General features: G+C 34.5%; 2 protein-coding genes across 4 annotated transcripts in view; one reads left to right on the top strand and one right to left on the bottom strand.

Moving 5' to 3' along the window:
• The first annotated feature begins 1,872 nt into the window (after positions 1 to 1,872).
• LOC109599746 (RISC-loading complex subunit tarbp2) lies at positions 1,873 to 3,288 on the top strand. Its single transcript, XM_020015774.2, has 4 exons — positions 1,873 to 2,324; positions 2,379 to 2,565; positions 2,612 to 2,804; positions 2,863 to 3,288. The coding sequence occupies exons 1-4, from the start codon at positions 1,991 to 1,993 to the stop codon at positions 3,088 to 3,090; spliced, it is 942 nt and encodes a 313-aa protein (XP_019871333.1). The 5' UTR covers positions 1,873 to 1,990; the 3' UTR covers positions 3,091 to 3,288.
• Positions 3,277 to 20,260, bottom strand: part of LOC109599745 (leucine-rich repeat and calponin homology domain-containing protein) — a 45,095-nt gene continuing 28,111 nt past the window's right edge. The window contains exons 3-10 of one of the 3 annotated variants that reach the window (XM_020015773.2): positions 12,838 to 13,155; positions 10,982 to 11,225; positions 10,736 to 10,928; positions 9,648 to 9,737; positions 8,840 to 9,473; positions 8,647 to 8,784; positions 8,516 to 8,593; positions 3,277 to 4,682 (exon numbers count right to left, since the gene is read on the bottom strand). In XM_020015773.2, the coding sequence (XP_019871332.2) occupies positions 4,548 to 4,682; positions 8,516 to 8,593; positions 8,647 to 8,784; positions 8,840 to 9,473; positions 9,648 to 9,737; positions 10,736 to 10,928; positions 10,982 to 11,225; positions 12,838 to 13,155 (1,830 nt within the window). In that variant the 3' untranslated portion in view covers positions 3,277 to 4,547. Of the gene's footprint in view, positions 4,683 to 4,764; positions 6,189 to 8,515; positions 8,594 to 8,646; positions 8,785 to 8,839; positions 9,474 to 9,647; positions 9,738 to 10,735; positions 10,929 to 10,981; positions 11,226 to 12,837; positions 13,156 to 20,260 lie in introns of those variants that run through there. The other 2 variants (XM_020015771.2, XM_020015772.2) reach the window with 2 other exon arrangements.

The raw sequence follows: 20,260 nt of genomic DNA, 5'->3' as shown, positions 1-20,260 counted from the left end.
TTTAAATTTTTTAAATTTTTTAAAATTTTTAAATATTTTAAATTTTTTAAATTTTTTAAATTTTTTAAATTTTTTAAATTTTTTAAATTTTTTAAATTTTTTAAATTTTTTAAATTTTTTAAATTTTTTAAATTTTTTAAAATTTTAAATTTTATTAAAATTTCATATTTTTTAAATTTTCAAAATTTATTTAAAACTTTTAATTCAATTCTCAAAATTTTTAAAATTTTTAAAATTTTTCAAATTTTTCAAATTCTTTAAATTTTTCAATTTTTTTTTGGATTTTATGGATTTCATGGATTTTATGGATTTTATGGATTTTCTGGATTTTCTGGATTTTATGGATTTTATGGAAAAAAAAAATTTAAAAATTTTAAAGATTTTAAAATTTTAAATATTCTAAAAATTTTAAATATTTTAAGTTTTAAAAATTTAAAAAACTTGAAAAATTGGAGAAATTTTTAAAAATTTAAATTATTTGACATCTCGAAAATTTTGAAAATTTGAAAAATTTGCAAAAAAAAAATTTGAAAAATTTGAAAAATTTGAAGAATTTGAAGAATTTTAAAAATTTTAAAAACTTGAGAAATTTATAAATATTTTAGAAATATTAAAAATGTTAATTAAATTTTGAAAATTATAAAAAACATGAAAATTTTGAAAAATTTAAATATTTGAAAAATTTGCATAAAGAAAATTTGAATGGATTTTATGGATTTTATGGATTTTATGGATTTTATGGATTTTATGGATTTTATGGATTTTATGGATTTTATGGATTTTATGGATTTTATGGATTTTATGGATTTTATGGATTTTATGGAAAAAAAAATATTTAAAATTTTAAAGATTTTAAAATTTGAAATATTCTAAAAATTTTAAATATTTTAAGTTTTAAAAATTTAAAAAACTTGAAAAATTGGAGAAATTTTTAAAAATTTAAAATATTTGACATCTCAAAAATTTTGAAAATTTGAAAAATTTGCAAAAAAAAAATTTGAAAAATTTGAAAAATTTGAAAAATTTGAAGAATTTGAAGAATTTTAAAAATTTTAAAAACTTGAGAAATTTATAAATATTTTAGAAATTTTAAAAATGTTAATTAAATCTTGAAAATTATAAAAAATTTGAAAATTTTGAAAAATTTAAATATTTGAAAAATTTGCATAAAGAAAATTTGAAAAATTTGGAAAATCGAAAAATTTGAAAAATGTGAAAAATTTGAAAAATTTGAAAAATTTGAAAAATTTGTAAAAATTTTACTAATTTTAAAAATTTAATATTTAAATAATTATAAAAATAACTAATTTTATGAAAAAATTTACACGTTTGGAATCTCTTATTTTCTGTATTTATTATTTTTTTGAAAAAAATGTATTTTGTTTTTAATATATTTATTTATAATATTAAGATTTAAATCAGACATTTTTAAAAGTTCAAAATTTAACTTTAGTTATTCGAACTTCGGACAGTTTTTAGTAGAATTAAGCTAAATTTAAATAAAATTAACCTAATTCTATACAAAAATTTACACTTTTTATAATTTTTTTTATTTTCTGTATTTATTTTTTAGGTCACAGATATTATTCTAATTCTTATTTAAATTTTTCTCTTTCTTTAGTCTAAAATTGACATATTTGACAATTGTTTTCTAAAGGTCTTTTAATGGTCACAATTGATTCTTTCCAATTATTTTATTCGCTATTTAGGTTCAAATATTTATTTAAACCACTGATTGTCAATAAATAAATAAACAATATGTTGTATAGGCACAGTGTAAGAATAGAACACAAAAAAATCATAAAAACCGATTACTGTGCGCTTTGTGCTATTTTTGGACCGTGATGTTTGACAACACAGCTGTGCTCGTTGAGCGGTAATAAGATTGTAAATACGAATCGAATGAAACGTGGTTGTTTGCCGTACGAACATATCGGTATGATCTAGACGTGTTTAATTGTTTTAGTTCAGTTCAAACGTTCGCATTGCCATGTCGAAAATTTGCAAAACACCTGTAATGATCCTGCAGGAACTCGCTCAGAAGTATCACTGGGCGCCCCCCGAGTACAACATAGTAAATTGCATAACGGGAAGTCACATAAACAAATACGATTTTGAGGTGTCCGTACACAACATCGTGGCCGGCGGCACCGGCCCTTCAAAACAGTTGGGCAAACACAATGCGGCCTACAATGCCTTGCAACTGCTGAAGGACCTGGATCTGTTTAATGAAGAAGAGAATCCCATACAAAAGTTCGGTGGTGACACGAATACGACAGTACCGGTAAACGAGACCAGTTCAAACATCCACATGGGATACATCAGTAAGATTTTTTGGTATAACCTAATGTTCGTTGGGGTTAATGTGTTGTTTTCAGATGAACTAAGGGATATTTGTATGGAATATAAATTGGCGGACCCCTTTTTTGAAGAAATATCAGGGACAGGACCGGCACATGCCAGAGAATTTACATATCAGTGCACTGTCTCATCTATAAAAACTGAAGCAACTGCTGGCACTAAAAAAGTAGCAAAACAAATGGCTGCCCAAAAGTTACTCGAAAGGTATGCTCTAGAAGTTATTTATTCAACTGTTGCCAATAGTTTTTAGGGTGAAAGAAATTATACCACAACTACAATCGGAATCTACATCCATCCCATTTCAAGAAGTTACAAGTAAAATTAATGAACTTAAACTATTCGATGAAGTTATTGAAAACAAATCTATTTCAATTTTGGACTATACTGAAGCAATACCCAACTTAATAAAGGAAAGGTACTTAACTAAAGAAGATTTCCTAGAGGTAAATAGTGACTTCCAATCAATTTCTAAACAGAAAAACTATTTTAAATTCATTTTAGTATTTCAATAAAAAGGATATGGAGAGTTTTGAAACCTTGTTAAATAAATTGGACCTAAGACATCAATTTAAAAACTTATCTGGGAAGAATTGCGTCATAGTATCCCTTTCAATAAGCTGTGATGTTCCCTTTACACTTATTGGCTTAGGAAGTACTGAGGAAGAAGCAAAGCAGGATGCTCTGTCCCAGGCATTTAGACATATTGAAGTTTACATAAAATCTATGTAAACCATCATACAAGTTTTTTTTTTTGTTAGTTTTAATGCCTTTGATCTGTGATTTAATTTTACCTTAATAAGCATAGAATATTTTTTAACTTAATATGTGAAGAATAGTTTTTTAAATTTATTGATTAAGGAGTGTTATGATTTAATTATAATATTACCAGAAATATCTTTCTTTAATAAAAGTCAGTTCAGTAAAAAATTATTTATTTAATTGACTAGACATGACATGAAATTTATTAGTCCATGTACTGTGCTCTATTTTGTACAAACAAAATATCTGAATAAAATCTTTTATCACAAAACACAAAAAAAATATTTTATCACTTGATACATTTTGGAAAATTAATTTTTTGTGTGTCCCATTTCGTAAGTACCCAGTCTTCTGCACAGTTATGAACTTTACAAAGTTTATATATTAAACTTATTCTAGCCAATAAGTTACAATGTAAAAAATTCATGAGAGAAAATACTAAATATATACAAAATATCTAAAACATTTGACAATTTAATTAATTCACCTGCCACATGCAAGTTCAATTTTCCAAATTGATTGAGAAGTCTTTGGCACAATCTGTTTTACTTTTGGAACAATTTAATGCTTTACCCTACAAATATGTAGACAATGCTGTTAATTGTAATATTTAAGCTTTAAATATTACATATCTCTTGTAATGTTTACAACAGTTTTGGAAATACAAGTGAAAAAGTTTAATGTGAGCAGAATTATGAACTACAAAACAGTAATTGTTCTATAAAAATTTGGAATAGTTGTTTTCACAATTGTAAACATTTATTTAAGGTTTATAACATTGTAACCTTTTGATTATTTTATTGTCCAGTGAAATTAAATGATGCAGTATAAATGATTACTTAAGTCTTTATGTTACTTATATAACATTAGAGCCCATAAATATTGATACACGTTGAAAATTAAAATAAATTTGTACATTCTGTAGTATGTCTTCGATATGTTTTACATATATTTGATTCGAGAATAAATATTGTTACTTACAAAGTAATGTATAAGTGAGAGTTGAGAACTTATTCTGGGATGTTTTAAGTTGATCAATAATTTAACGACACTAAAACCTTTCAACTGATTCAGACCACGGAAACAGACAACTCTTTAGTTACTTCTGATGGAGATCACACCAGGTTCAAATCAATTTACAATACAAGTTACTAGTGACGAAATAAATATACTTAAATAATTGAGCATTTCATTGGGCACAACTTACTTTTACGAATTGATCAACTGAAAAATCACCCCTCGATTTACTTCCGCAAAGGGATTATATATAAATATGTCCATAATTAACTATAAATCACAAAAGTCTAACAATATACTAAACCTAAAAACAAAAACGATGATAAACCGAAACGTAATCTGAGAAAGTATACGACATTTTCAATAATTTTCAAGACGCTATAACTACGCTTATTACATCACACAAATTTTTAGACCACAGTTGATATAGAGCTGGTATGCAGCGGAGACCTGGGCGAGTGGAACCGCAGGAGCTCGGTGACCGTGATCGCCACCTGCACCAGACCCTTTCCTTCCAACACGTCGGAGGCGCAGCAAACCAAATTCTGAAAACAAACAACAACAAATTTATACTTACATTCGATGGCAGTAATTCATTGAAGTAAGGTGTGACAAACAAACCTCCAGTTTAAGAATGTTTACTTTATTGTATAAGCGGAATAAATATTACAAATCGTATATAATCTTCACGTATCCATAATAAATAAAGATAACTCTAGAAAAAGGTACATGTACAAAAGTTACGCCTTAGAAACTTACAACTAAACAATAAAAACTATATTCAAAAATAACAAGTGGCGATAACAAACTTTTTTTGTAAGTTTTCCTGTTCGGTGTTTTGTGGAATTAGTAATACAGTCTTTGATTTTACTTAATACTGGAATTATAATATTGACTAGAGTTAGACTAAACCTACACAACAAAAATAGCACGAAAGCTGCCAAAAGCATTTAAAGCAAAATAATACATATAGTTTATACCTTTGGTATTCAGTTTCAATACGTTGTTTATATGAGAACATTTTAAAAGATATATTAATTAAGTGGCTTGTTTTCAACTAGTGGGTTTAATATAAATAGTAGACTATGAATAACTTTCCTTCATCCATTGTTAGTCGCGTTTTAATATAAAAATATTAGATATTATTATTTTATGATAAGTACACGGTAGGAATATTATTTGTATAGTTTATAGATGTTGTCCTAAACCTAGTTATCACTTTTATTGTAAATTAAAATTTAGTGGAATTCCTTTATGGCATGTTTAAGTTGCACCTTTATCAATAAAGTTGGCCAATACAATAGTATTGAAATATCAAAAATACTAAGTATATATTTAAAAATCTAAAGTAAAATTTTAAAGCCAGTTGTTGCAGACGTCCTGAACACACGATTTTTAACAACCAATTAAGTAAGGGACGTAATTACGTCCTGCAATCACATGATGTGCTCAAAACAATCCACATCCAACTGCTGCTAAAAACCACAATTTTTGGAATGTCCAATTGTAAATAAGCTTCGTTACGATCAACGCAAACGTGCAACATAATTTGATACATACTAATTAGGCACTGATAATTTAAGTAAACAATCACAATTCAAACCCTTTGGGCAAATCATTGAAACAAAGAGCTTTCAGACAATTGAAGGCAGTTTATGGCACCAATTTATGTTCATGTTAATTAATGTGTTTAATACTATTGATTGAAATGCTTAATCGTAAATAAACTGCTGCTCCCAACATTAAAATACAACCAGAAATAACTGCCCGATATACAAAAACAAAGTCAGCAGTGCGAAAATCAAGCCCCAACCCCGTCGGACTTAATTCGGGGGCGGGAACGCGATAAGCAACGCCACAGTGGCGAAGAACATGGCAAGCAACAGTAGCGAGACTGTGGTGTCTTGCGCGGTCGGTATTCGCTCCGTGCTTAAGTCCCCGGGGGCCGCCGCGTCTCCGATCTCGAGGAGCGTTTCCACGGTGCGGACGAGTCGTGGCAGGCCGCGGCCCTCCAGTGCCTCGGTCACGTCGATCGCGCTGCACAGCCGGCCCTGTAATCAACCACAGTCTCGCTCACTGGTCGGGTACGGGTTGGTGGGTGGGTGTGTGTGTGTGTGGGTTACAGGGGCGTCGGTGCCTAGGCGAACCCGCTCTAACCGGCCGCAAGGGGGAGTCCTACTCTCATCTCCGAACGTTTGCCGAGTTTTAACGGAACTGCCCGAGTTTCCGCTTACACGAGACTGTCGTAAGTTTGAATGAGTGGCAATGTACACAAAATAATTTTTTAAGTCGTTTAAAGAAAACGTACTGAAATAAAACAGTTACCTCAACTTCCGTTCATTTGTTGTTGAGTTTTATGATTTATTCGTAACACAAAAACACTGAATACAAACAGTAACTTCTACTACTAGTTAATCCACATGCAGAATACATGAAGCTCTTATTAAATGTACTACTGGCTTAATATTATTGCGTTATTTTATTTGGAACATTTGTAGCGAGTAGGACTCCTTCCTTGTACACCAGCATGAGCGATTTGCTTAGGTAACGGCTGATTGGGGCAAAAAAATATTTTCTATGTTTAAAGTCTCATAAAGGTGGTGTACAAAATGTTTTTTTGCCACCTCAATATACAGTAGTGACCAGAGAAACAACACAACATTGTATACTTTTTTCTCACACCTCTTAAAAACGACGGTGTAATTACTTTAAATGCACATATTAATCTGGTTTAGTTGGCCAAAGAAATAGCACATACAAATATATTAAATATTTTGTGTCACTGTTTAAAAATACTCTTAATAATCCGAATTTATTCTTAGTAGGATTTATTTTATAGAATAACTCACTTTCATTAGGAAGAAGTAGAGGGAAATAATAATTAATATAAATTATGAAAGTCAAAATATTGGCTGAAGCTTAAGATGCTCCTGAAGAATGTTTTACAGTTATTTTTAAATATAAACTAACATAATCATTTGAAATTACAATATGAAAACGTCCCAACAAGGTGCTCAACTCCTTCTATAGACCAGTTTCATGGATTAGTTGTTCAAAATTTATTAAAAGATAAACACGTTGAGATTCTTGATTGGCCAACAAAAAGTCCGGATCTAAATCCAATTGAAAACTTATAGAACGACTGAAGTCTCAATTAAAACACCAAAAACCATCAAATTTAGAAGAATTATGGTTATTAATTGAAAAGTCATCGAATTTAATTTAAAAGTACCGTAACGAGAAAAGAGTACCAAAAAATATTAACAATTACATTTTGTGGCAGTATTTAATAATATTCTTGATAATCAGAAGTTATTCTTAGTATGGCTTATATTATTTTATGAAATAACTCACTTTCAGTATAAAGAAAAGAACTGGAGAAGAGGGAAATATAATTAACATGAATTATCAAGGTCTAAATATGGCTGACATGGCTAAAAACTCCAGAAAAATGGTTTACAATGATAGTTTTAAATATGAAACAACATACTCATTTGAAATTACAACATGGAAACGTCCCAACAAGGAAGTAACTCCTTTTATAGACAGGCAAATTGGAAGAATCATTAAATTAAAAACTTTCTTGTCTTCTAAGATAATAAAAATTGAATTAATTGGACATACAATATCAATGTGTCTAGTAGAACAATCAGACGTCGACTGAATGAACAAAACTAACAAGGATATATTTCAGTAAAGAAACCATTGGTATCAAAAAAGAATATTCGGACTAGTTTGGAGCCTAGACACAGTCAAAAACTTTGAAACTTGATGAAGGAAACGTTATGGTTTGGGGTTCCCTTAGCATGGTATAGGACACATGTAATGGAACCATTTGCCAACAATAATTGAATAGTTTCATAGATTTTTATGCATGACAATTATCCAAAGCTTGCATGTTGGAGTTCTTGATTGGACAGCACAAGATCCGAATGTAAATCCAATTTAAAACTCATGGAACAACACTTGAACAGTCTTGATGAAAAAAGATAAAATTTTGTGTGCTATTTCTGTGACCAACCCACTTTGTGCATTTAGTTTGTTCAACATTTAATTTAAGTATAAATTATTTTAATTGTGGTACAAACTGAATAATTCTAGAAAGAATATATTGTAATTATAATAAAATATAAAATATGTTGATTGCATTTCCTAATTAACAATAAATAGTAATGTAAGGTATTTCTCTGGTCACCACTGTAAAACGATTAAACAGAAATACAGACTAAAGAAGGGTCTATGATTATTTACAGATCAAGAGTAATTATCAGTTACCAAATTACCGAAATTGTTTTCTGAATTACTAAAAAACTACTAGACTATGAATGTTAGTGAAAGCTCCATCGAAATAGTTAGTGGTCACAAACGAAGTACTCACCTCATCTACGCCAATTTTCCGACAGGCTTCGATGAAATTGTCCACATTCCTCCTGCACCTCGCCATCGTCAATTTAGGCTAAAACATCAACCAATTAGTAATGAATTCCTCGTGTTAAGGTTGATACTTACAACAGCAGGCGATGGCACGTGTATACTGGCGACTGACCTAGGTTTAATGTGGTTGGCGAGGTGGCACAACACCACACCATCCGTCAAAGAGGGTGCCAGATCTTCAGGCAAAGCCATCTTCAACCTAGTCTCAATAATCTGCAAAAAACAACGCTTGTACTAGTTGTAAGAAGTTAAACTTTGGGACACTTACAGTCCTCAGTTGGTTGATTAGGTCAGTCTCCTCTCTAGCCTTGTCGATCTCCCTCCTCATCGTGAACGTCATTTTATCGTTGGACACGTCGTGGTTCCAAGTTATAGTCCTGCCGCCTTTCATGCCGTTGACACCTTTAGATGTGCCGTTCGTGTAACCACCACCGGGGCTCCTCGGGCCGCTTTTCCCGTTCGACAAATTCGCATTGTTAACATTGCAGACGGCGGGAACGTTATCGTGCGACATGATCGCGGACGTGGCCGACTTCATCGGCGATTTGGGCTTGACGTAGTCCTGCGGCGGGCGACTGGCCGGCGACGCCTTCCCGTCCACGGTACCGTTCCCGTTCGTGATGTGGTGATGGGCGGGTGAGAATGAGGTGTTGCGCGACGGTGTCACTTTCTGTACCGGTTTCTTCGACGCCGTGTCGTCGAACACATGCTTCGGACTGCCGAACGCCGAATTAAGCGGCGTCGGATCGGACTTCGAGGTGGATAGGGTTTGAGCGGTCACACCGTGGTGTGTCGGGGTGTTTGGTTCTGTTTTGTTGTAGCTTTGGTCGTCGTTATCTTTTGTTCGGTATATTGAAGGCACGTCGTGCGCTCTCTGTTGCTTTAAGGCTTCTTTGTACTCCCTATAAGACCAGCGATAATAAGAAAAAACTATTAAGGCTTCTGACCTTGGTTAATTTTTGTTAACACAGAGACACAGTTACTTTAATTGGTGGATAGTTCAACTAATGGCAAGATTAGTGCGACATACATGACAGTTAGTGCGACATGATAAATAAAAAAATATTAATAATTACCTGTACGTTTGTATTTGATTTAGCGGTTTCGTTTTCTCCTCTACTCCGTTACCGTTTGTCAAACTATCTGTACAAGGACTAAGACGTACACTGAAAACCACACCAAACAAATAAAAATAAAAAAAAACACACTAAAATCATGTTACATGGTAAAAAACATATAATCAAACCATTCAATTAATTCAAATTCTTAAGCTTTTTTATACCGGTCATTAATTAAACGGAAGATGCACTCTAATAAGTACATCATTAAAAACACCGTCTGTTCAAGAATGTATTTTGAAACAGTTAGGGAAACCCTACAAAGAAAAATAAGGTAAGTCTGGAGAATATTGAACTGATGAATAAATTAAGGCAGTTAAGCATGAAGAAACATGTTAATCAAGTCATTTTAATTAATCTCGAATATCACATTAATGGTTAAATACCAGTTTCAAATTAATCAACATACTTCTAACTGATTTAGTTAATAAAAAAATATCAATATCATAAATAAATAATAATATTTATTATCTGATAAAATTCACATAGAAAAATAAGGTAAGGCTGGAGAATATTGAATTTAGGTAATAAAATTGAAATTTATGGCTTGGTTGTTTATATCCTTATCAAAAATAAAGAAAATTATTTATTTTTAGAAAAAATCCCAAAAAAAAATAAGGTAAAACTGGAGAATATTGAACTGATAGATAAATTAAGACAGCAAAATATATTAAATGAAGAAGAAAAATTTTAATTCTGTTTAAAAAATCTAAAGTTTCATTAAATTCAAATATTTATAAAGGTGATAAGTAGCCACTTCTTACCATAAATGCTACAGTTTTAAATTAAAATTGAAAAGACAATTATTTTTTTCTAATCAGTAAACAATTTAGGTAATAAAATGGCTTGGTTGTTTATATACTTATCATAAATAATAAAAAATATTAATTATTATAAAAATAAGATAAGTTCCTAATATTTCCTAATGTTAAATGCAGAACTAATTTGACTTTTAGACAATCGCCGAAATTAATTAAGGTAATAAAATTGATGGCTTGGTAGTATATGTTCAAGAGATTAATAATATTCCACAAACAAACACAAACCTATAATCTCTAATGTTCCTTTGCTCATCTCTCTTTTCATAATCACAATAACCAGGCTTGGAATAGTCTTCATCGTTCGTTTCTGGTGCAGGTGAGATCGTCGACGGCGTGGATGTCGCGGACTGCGTCCCGTTCTGTTCCGCCACAGACCTGACCGAAACGGGAGTCGGCGGCCATTGCTTCTCCGCCTCACCTAAAACACATATCTCGTACACACACCCCATTAAAGGAATTATCGATCCTTACTGCCGATTTCCTGAGACCATCGCTTGTCGTAACAATCGCTGCTTGTACTGTAACCACTGTCCACGTTCTGTCGCTTGTGCTTCAGTCTGTCGGCCAGGTGAGGTGGTCCGGGTGACGAACCGCCGGCGCTCCTCCTCGACTTCCTGTTCAGCGTGCCCGAACTGGTCACGCCGTTCCTCCTGTCCAGTTTTATGGCCTCATTCTCCAGATACTTGAAGATGTGGACTCTGCCTCTTTTGCACAACTGTGAATCAAAATAAATAATTTTGAACTAGAGAATTTTTCTCTTTTATATTTTCTTAAAGTAATTCTAGGTTGCTGGGCACGAAAATGATTCTACAAATTGATGACTGTAGTTTTGAGCACATTCGAATTATAAAAAATATATAGAAAGCAGTTCCCAATAATTTTGCTATACAGGGGATTCACCTTATTCATCAATAGTTTATGTGGAATGTAATAAGGTATTGATTTGAAATTTCTACAGCAATTATAATTTGAAATGAATTACTTTTCGAATTCATTTTAAACAAAATTTCATTTCCTGTTTCAGGAAGTGACATCAACTTTGTTATTTTCATGTTTATTTTACCTGTAATTGCAAATACTATAAATTGAAGGTTTTTTTTAAATTTTCAATTTAATTATGTTTTAAAGCACAAACAATTAAATCTGTGATATGGTCTTTTGTTAACGTGTATGCCAAAAAAGGACTTCCCAGCATCAAGTTTAGTGGATTTACAGATATTTTAGTTAGACCATTAATAAGTAAAAATTTTTGGAAAAAAATTAATAACTCAAAAATTATTGGACTTAGGTATAGGCCATGGTACAGCTATTTTACTTGGAATTACATGTAGAATTTAAAAATCTAAAAGTATACTAGGTGTTCTACTAAAAATAACAAAATTATAGATATCTTATAATATCCAAAATTAAACGTAAATAACGAACACCTTGTATAAAATTAGGGAGTTCCAATAATTACTCGAAACAGGATTGTTCTTTGATAACGTGTACGCTAAAAATGAACTTTCCATCATCAAAATTGATGATTTTACAGACCTTTTAGTTAGACCATCAAAATGTCAAAATTTTTAGAAAAAAAAATTAATGACAAACTATTGGACTTAGGCATAAGTCATGGTATAGCCGTTTTACTTGGAATTACATGTAGAATTTAAAAATCTAAAAGTATACAAGGCGTTCTATTAAAAATAACAAAATTACAGATATCTTAAAATACCCAAAATTAAACGTAAATAACGAACACCTTGTATAAAATTAGTGAGTACCAATAATTATACGATGTAGGATTGGTCTTTGATAACGTTTACGATAAAAATGAACTTTCCAGCATCAAAATTGATGATTTTGCAGACCTTTTAGTTAGACCATCAATATATCAAAATCCAAAAATTAATAACTCAAAAACTATTGGGCTTAGGCATAGATCATGGTATAGCCATTTTACTTGAAATTACATGTAGAATCTAAAAATCTAAAAGTATACAAGGTGTTCTATTGAAAATAAAATAATTACTTATGGTTTTAATGTCTAAAATTAAATGTAAATAACGAACACCCTGTATAAAATTAGAGAGTACTAATAATGACTAATTACAGGATCGTCCTGTAAGTCATGGTTTAGCCATTTTATTTGCGATTATACGTAGAATTTAAAAATCGAAAAATATATAGGTTGTTCCATTGAAAACAACAAATTGAATCGGAGAAATCGAAAATTATTTTTTTTCAAAATAAATTATAAGAGTACATTTTACCCTTCTCCATGAACTTCTAATGAATAAGTTTGAGGAACCACCCTGTATAATTCAAAACAATAAGACACCTACACTGGCCGGAGGACTAGTGAGCGGATTATCGTCGACGAGCAGATCGATCAGCATGGTCATCCTTTTGATCTCCAACGGCAACGTGCCGATCCTATTGGCCCTGAGATCCAGCCTCACGAGCTTCAAGTTGGTGACGTCGACGGGCACGGCGAGCAGCAGGTTATTGCGCAGCACCAGCGACTGCAGCGACCTCAGCTCGCCCAGTCGGGGCGGCAGGTGCGTGAGCTGGTTGCAGGACGCGTCCAGCTCCGTCAGCTGCGACATGCGGCTGAGCTCGTCCGGCAGGCTGGACAGCTTGTTGTTCGACACGAGAAGAATCTGAAACCGACGGTAATAAAAATGAGATCGGCGGTTTAACGGGGCTGCTGAACCCTCTGCGGGGAACAAAGAACTCGTTCACGTGCCCATTTCGCTTCAATAAACTGCGGAACGTGAAAAAACGGGCGACGTTATTTATTACGATACTTAATTACTGAAACGGAATGTTTCGTTTTAATGAAATTTCTAATAAATTGTGGCCACAAATTGCGAAAAATGGGTGATTTTGATGTCTCCAGGAAATTAAGTTTCGAGGCAAATTACAACGATTACAGTTAGAAATTGTTGGGACAAAACACCAGGAATTTTACCATTAATTGTGTAGCAACAACAACAACCAATTTTTCATGTAACAAAAACAAAGTTGTCGAGTTATGTAAATAAATATATCATAAACTACTACCCACAACTTGTCCAACATATCATGCAAATTAGACAACAATAATGCTGTAATATCTGTTTGAATTAGCATTTCCCCGAGATTGTGATAAACGGGAACAAACGCTCATAAAACTTTCAATTTCCTCGACGCTCGTATTTTATAATAATTTATTATAACTAATCCGGCAACAAAGAATCCACGTTACACAATCATTACGCAACAAACCGTACAAAATCTGGAAAAGATTCGTCTCTAGCCCACATCCAATCAAATTCACGCTTTCAAAAATAAACGTGATGGACAATTTGCGCTTTTTAAACGGTCGCTCATTAAAAGCAATTAATTGCGGAATCTTGGAGGGACCGCAATAAATTACGAAAGGAATCTGCGTTAAATGTGCCACGGTCGTCGTGCCGTCATCCACGTGGGCAGCAGTATCATCGATGAGACGGAATGAAGATCATCAGATTGGATGGTCAATTTTTATTAAACTGTTTATGGGGCTGGACCAGATTTCGAGAAAGTGATATCACTGCAGTAATAAAAAAAATCTGTCAATTACTCATGTGTGAGTCAAAATTGGTCTGAAATTTTCTCAATCATTTAATAATCGTAGTATAACATATAGTTTTTTTGTTCATTTTTAAGTTTCTTTATAAGTAACGAATTTAATTAATTGAAATATTATTATATCTAATTAAGTTTGATGATTTGATTAAATGAGAAGTCTTGTTTACAAATCAGTATTTAATATTTGGCGTTCGCTTGTAGATTGAACACCTATTTATACTGTCTGCTGGAGTAAAGGATGGGTGTACGAACACGGGTGGTACACTACAGAAATGCACTTGAGTTTGATAGGTTTATTAATCACTGTGATACACATGGAAGCTGATCCAGACGGAGGAGTCGGACGAGAGTTGACTGAGAGAGACTAAGAGAGACTAAGAGTGACTGAGAGATCGAGTCAGGGCGCTAAGGCTATTTAAAGGGTGTCCAGGCACTTCCACATCTGGTGGGCCTTCGTGGAACACGCACTTTCTAACGCCACACATGTGTGCCTCAAAGGACAGCACTTTCTACATCTGGCAAGTCCTCTCGGTACTCCACATCTGGCGAAGCTTCCCGGAATACAGAGTTCAAAACATCATAAAATGTAACAACGCTAAAGAACCCAGCAAAACACAATTCGAGAAATTTCCGTGGGGCCTGGGCCCTACATCACCCCCCTACCAGTGATGAAGTTCACGAAAATCCGGCTTGGTACCTATCTACGAATCGAACTCTTCTGTTCGATCTGCGTAGACTTGTTCCTGTAGGTACTGGTAACGCATGTTGTTGGTTTGGTTCCTGTGGTGTATCCTGATTGGAACCGGGCTGCGCTGTATCCTTGTTTCTGAACGCGAAGGTGATTGGTTTGTGGTCAGTATGGATTGAGAATTCTCTTCCTTCGACCATGTGTCGAAAATGCCTTACGGCTTGGTAGATTGCGAGCAATTCTCGATCGTAAGCGCCGTATTTCATTTCAGCAGGGCTCAACTTCTTCGAGAAAAATTCTAGTGGTTGCCAGTCATCACCGATTTTTTGTTGCAAGGACGCACCAATCGCAAAATCCGATGCGTCAGTGAATATTGTCAATGGTGCACCCAGTGCAGGATGAGCAAGGAGTGTAGCTTGCGCTAGGTACTCCTTTGTATCTTCAAAAGCCTTGATAGCCTCTGGTGTCCACTTAACAGGCGTCTTTCCCTTCTCGTTACCTTGCAGAAGTTGATTTAGCGGTGCTTGAATATGTGCCGCTTTCGGCAGAAACCTTCTGTAAAAGTTTACCATGCCGAGAAACTGCCGAAGTTGCTTCACGGTGTGTGGCTGCGGGAAGCTACGAATTGCGCTAACCTTCTCGGGTAATGGACGAGTGCCCGTGTCTGATACTAGGTAGCCGAGGAATCTCACCTCGGATTTACCGAATACACATTTTCCCGGATTTATAACCACTCCGTAACTCTTCAGGCGTTTGAATAAGATCTCCAAGTGTCGTAGGTGCTCCTCGTGAGATGATGACGCTACAAGAATGTCATCAATATAGGCGAAACAAAACTCGAGACCTTGGAGTACTTCGTCGATGAAACGCTGAAAAGTCTGAGCTGCATTACGTAGTCCGAACGTCATAAAATTGAATTCAAAAAGTCCAAACGGTGTGGTGATGGCAGTTTTCGGAATATCTTCTTCCGCGACCGGTATTTGGTTGAACGCTCGCACAAGATCGATGGTCGAAAAAATAGTCTTGCCGCTGAGTGTTTGAGCGTAATCTTGGATGTGTGTCACCGGATACCTGTCAGGGCAGGTTTTCGCGTTGAGAGCACGGTAGTCGCCACATGGTCGCCATTCGTCTCCAGTTTTTGGGACCATATGAAGAGGCGAAGACCACGGACTTTTAGAAGGTCGAGCGATTCCAAGATTTACCATCGTCTGGAACTCTTTCCGAGCAGCCCGCAGTTTGTCCGGGGCAAGTCTTCTTGGCCGTTGCGCGACGGGAGGCCCTGGTGTGGTTACGATGTGATGTCGTGTGGAATGCAATACTTCGCTCGGTGCTCCTCTGGGGCGTGTGATTTCTGGATACTGCTGCAATATGCCGTGGTACGGTGTTGAACCTGCAATAGTTTTGATGCTCGGTCCGTTGTACTCAGTTACCTCTCCGGTTGAAGTAAGCTGGGTCACTTGGTCTAGAAGCCTTCGACGTCCTATATCCACTAGCAGTCCAAAATGCGCTAAAAAATCAGCACCGATGATAGGCTTGGAAATATCAGCTACCACAAAACTCCAGGTGAAAACTCTCCTCAGGCCCAAATTAAGAGTCAAATCTACTGTACCGTAAGTGTGAATTACGGTTCCGTTCGCGGCTGTCAGTTCGTACGTGGATCTAGTACGCGGCTCTGGCAGATATGTACGTGGATACACACATAAATCCGCCCCTGTATCGACGAGGAACCGTTTTTGGGTAGTCCGATCCGTAACGAATAAACGGCGCGAAGTTGTAGGGCTGATCTCGTTCGGCGCCATTAACGAGTGCCCGAGGCGTTTCCCGCGCTGTGGTACGTGCACGGCTGCTTGCACTTTCTTGCATTTTCGGCAAACTTCCAATGATACCAACACACCCCGTTAGCATCTCTCGGTCTACTGGGACTTCTTGTTCGCGAACGGGATCTCCCACGTCGATTATCGCGTCTCCTCGATAGATCATTTCTAACGTCCAGCTGGTTAATTTGCTGTGATGCCAACTTCTCTTCGACCCGGATTAGCCTTTCAAGAATACGACCCATCATGTCCATACTATTTGGTGAGCTGGCGCTCACTGCCCTCGAATTCGAGGCTTTGATGATGTCATAGGCGCGATCACCAGTTTCCGCTGCCTTAGAAAGTGGCACATTGGGCTCCATGCTAACATGCATACGAACATCAGAAGGCAAACGGCTCTCCCAAATCGTTCGCAGAAGCGGCTCGGGTACATCAGGGCCTGCCAGACTTTGTAGACGCCATAGGAATACTGACGGTTTGTCGTCACCTATAGTTTCTGTTTCCAGAAGTTGCCGTATCCGATGTTCGTGTGATAAAGTAAGGCGACTTACCACTCTCTCCTTCAAACGTGAATACGATTCACTGTTTATTGGCGGCTTTATAAGGTCTTTTGCCAATAGAGACACGCTAGGGCTTAGTGCGGCGAAAGCCTGTATAAAACGTTCTACAGGATCATCTAGGTGGGCTGCATCAAACCTCATTTCCAACATGTCGAACCAAAATTCGGGTTCACTTTCCATAAATGGTGGTAAGGTGATGGTTCGGGTCGTACGGGCGTCACCGGTGGTCTCGGCGCTGTTAGTGGCATGTTGGTCGGCAGTGGCTGGCATTTTTCACAAAATTTTTACTCACAACAGATCACGTCGGGGTCACCAATTTGGCGTTCGCTTGTAGATTGAACACCTATTTATACTGTCTGCTGGAGTAAAGGATGGGTGTACGAACACGGGTGGTACACTACAGAAATGCACTTGAGTTTGATAGGTTTATTAATCACTGTGATACACATGGAAGCTGATCCAGACGGAGGAGTCGGACGAGAGTTGACTGAGAGAGACTAAGAGAGACTAAGAGTGACTGAGAGATCGAGTCAGGGCGCTAAGGCTATTTAAAGGGTGTCCAGGCACTTCCACATCTGGTGGGCCTTCGTGGAACACGCACTTTCTAACGCCACACATGTGTGCCTCAAAGGACAGCACTTTCTACATCTGGCAAGTCCTCTCGGTACTCCACATCTGGCGAAGCTTCCCGGAATACAGAGTTCAAAACATCATAAAATGTAACAACGCTAAAGAACCCAGCAAAACACAATTCGAGAAATTTCCGTGGGGCCTGGGCCCTACAAATATAAATTTTAACAGTTTCTTACCAATTCACTCAGGAATATTTTTGTCATGATTTATGATTGGGGAATAATTTTCAAGAAAGTGATATCATTGTTCTACTCAGAAAATCTTTGTGGATTAACCTGTGTGACTCAAAATTAATGTGAAATATTCCTAATAATTTAATTGTCATGGATTTTACTTTATTAAAATAATTTGAATTATTTCAAATCTGAAGATAACTTATAATCAAATTGAAATGAAGATTGATGATTAGATTAATCAGTTTTGATTAAATGAACAAGCCTTGTAAAATATATTGTAGTGATTACTATTATAGATTTTTTATATGTTAAATATTTTACCCATAGCTCTATTATTTAAAGTGAACTGTTAAATGAATTTTAATTTACCACTGTTGTTTTATACATTATTATAAAAACTACTATGTATTTATAGAATAACAATATAAAATGTGATATATTTTTCAGAATTAAACTGTCTAAATTAAATTTAGACTCGACATTAAAAACTACTGATCTCCACAGTTTTGTGTCAATTGCACATTTTTAGTAGAAACCAGGTTTTTTTTTGTGGGTCTGAAGTCAAATGAACACCCATCTACTCACAGTCCTTGAACTAATTTCAGCAAGTCCCATTTCCTATAGGTTGGCTTTAATTTCAGTTGACGTTAAGATAGGATTGTTTCTTGACATTCAAATTATTCAGTTTTGGATTTTCTTTCTCTAACTTTCTCTAAATTTTTTAATAATACAGGAAACGATTGACTTATTTAGACGATTTTTACAGCCTCTTATATTTATGTTCCTAATAGAACTGACATGTTTCAATCAGGACCTTCTAGATGAATGGTAAATGTTTATTAAATTGTTTATGATGCTGCAATGGATTAAGAGAAAGTGATATCATTGCAGTACTAAGAAAACCTTTGTCAATTAATTTATGTAAAACAAAATTAATGAGAAATATTCTCAACTATTTAATTATCATAATATTTTTCATATTTTAATATAATAATTTAATTGTTTTAGACTGAAGTTAATTCTTAACTACAATGAAATGAATGTATTAAAATATTATATTTAATAACGTTTGATGATTAGATTACAATCATCATAAATTTTTATCAAATGAATAAGTCTGGTTGGAAAAATGTTAAGTACTTCAGTATTTAATGGACTTCTAATTAAATTACTTACTTGTAAATAAAACAATGAAATTTGGCCCAGTTGTGGTCAAATTGAATTAATACATACAATTAAAGTTAGTCGAAAAAGCCATCAGAAAACAAATTTTAACAGCTTCTTATATTTATGTTCCTAAAAGTGCTGACATGTTTCAATCAGGACCTTCTAGAGGAATGGTAAATTTATATTAAATTGTTTATGGAGCTGGAATGGATTTCGAGAAAGTGACATCACTGAAGTACTAAGAAAATCTTTGTCAATTAATATCTGAAACACAAAATTAATGTGAAATATTCTCAACCATTTCATTATTAAAATTTTGTAGTCCGTAGTTAATTTATAAGTACATTAAAATGAATTTATAAATGCATTATATTTAATGAAGATTGATGATTAGATTATAATCTTGATAAGCTTTGATCAAACCAACAAGTCTTGTTAGCAAAATGTTAAGTGCTTCAGTATTTAATGGACCTCCAATTAAATTACTGAGTTGTACAATAAATAAAACAACGAGGTTTGGCCCAGTTGCGACCAAATTCAATTTCTACATGCAATTAAAGTTAGTCGAAAAAGCGTCCAGGAAACATAAATTTTAACGGCCACTCTCATATTTCCAGTCCCTAATAGAAGTGACAAGTTTCAATTAAGACGCTCACTCCGTCGTCAAGTCGATTAAATCGATTCGCCCAAACGTATTAATCAACATAATCGAATTATCCAATTGTAAAGTGCGCGTCCACAAGATCCCCTACGGTTTCATAATTAACGTGCACTCTTTGTTTATTCAAGACCACGCCGAGTGGAAAGACAAAGTGCACGACGTAGGATCATGGATGTCGGACGTAGTGTAAATAAATGCCTTCAGGTTCAGGCGTGAGAACAACGTTTTCAATTTATAATCCAGTCGACTGTAAAATGGTTTTTCCAGTATTTTTACCTGTGTGAGCAACGGACATGTTTCCTTTAGTAGTTACTTGGTCCCTGCTGTGGACCAAAAAAGCTGGGGCATTACAGTTAGTCCGGAAAGTGACAAGGAAATATAAATTTTGTCATCCTCTTATATTTAATTTAAACTGTTTCAAGTTTCTAACAGAAACTGTCAAAGTCTTCATAAT

Source organism: Aethina tumida, chromosome 4, assembly GCF_024364675.1.
Source record: "Aethina tumida isolate Nest 87 chromosome 4, icAetTumi1.1, whole genome shotgun sequence".
Taxonomy (NCBI): Eukaryota; Metazoa; Arthropoda; class Insecta; order Coleoptera; family Nitidulidae; genus Aethina; species Aethina tumida.
This window is presented reverse-complemented; position numbering and strand designations above follow the sequence as displayed.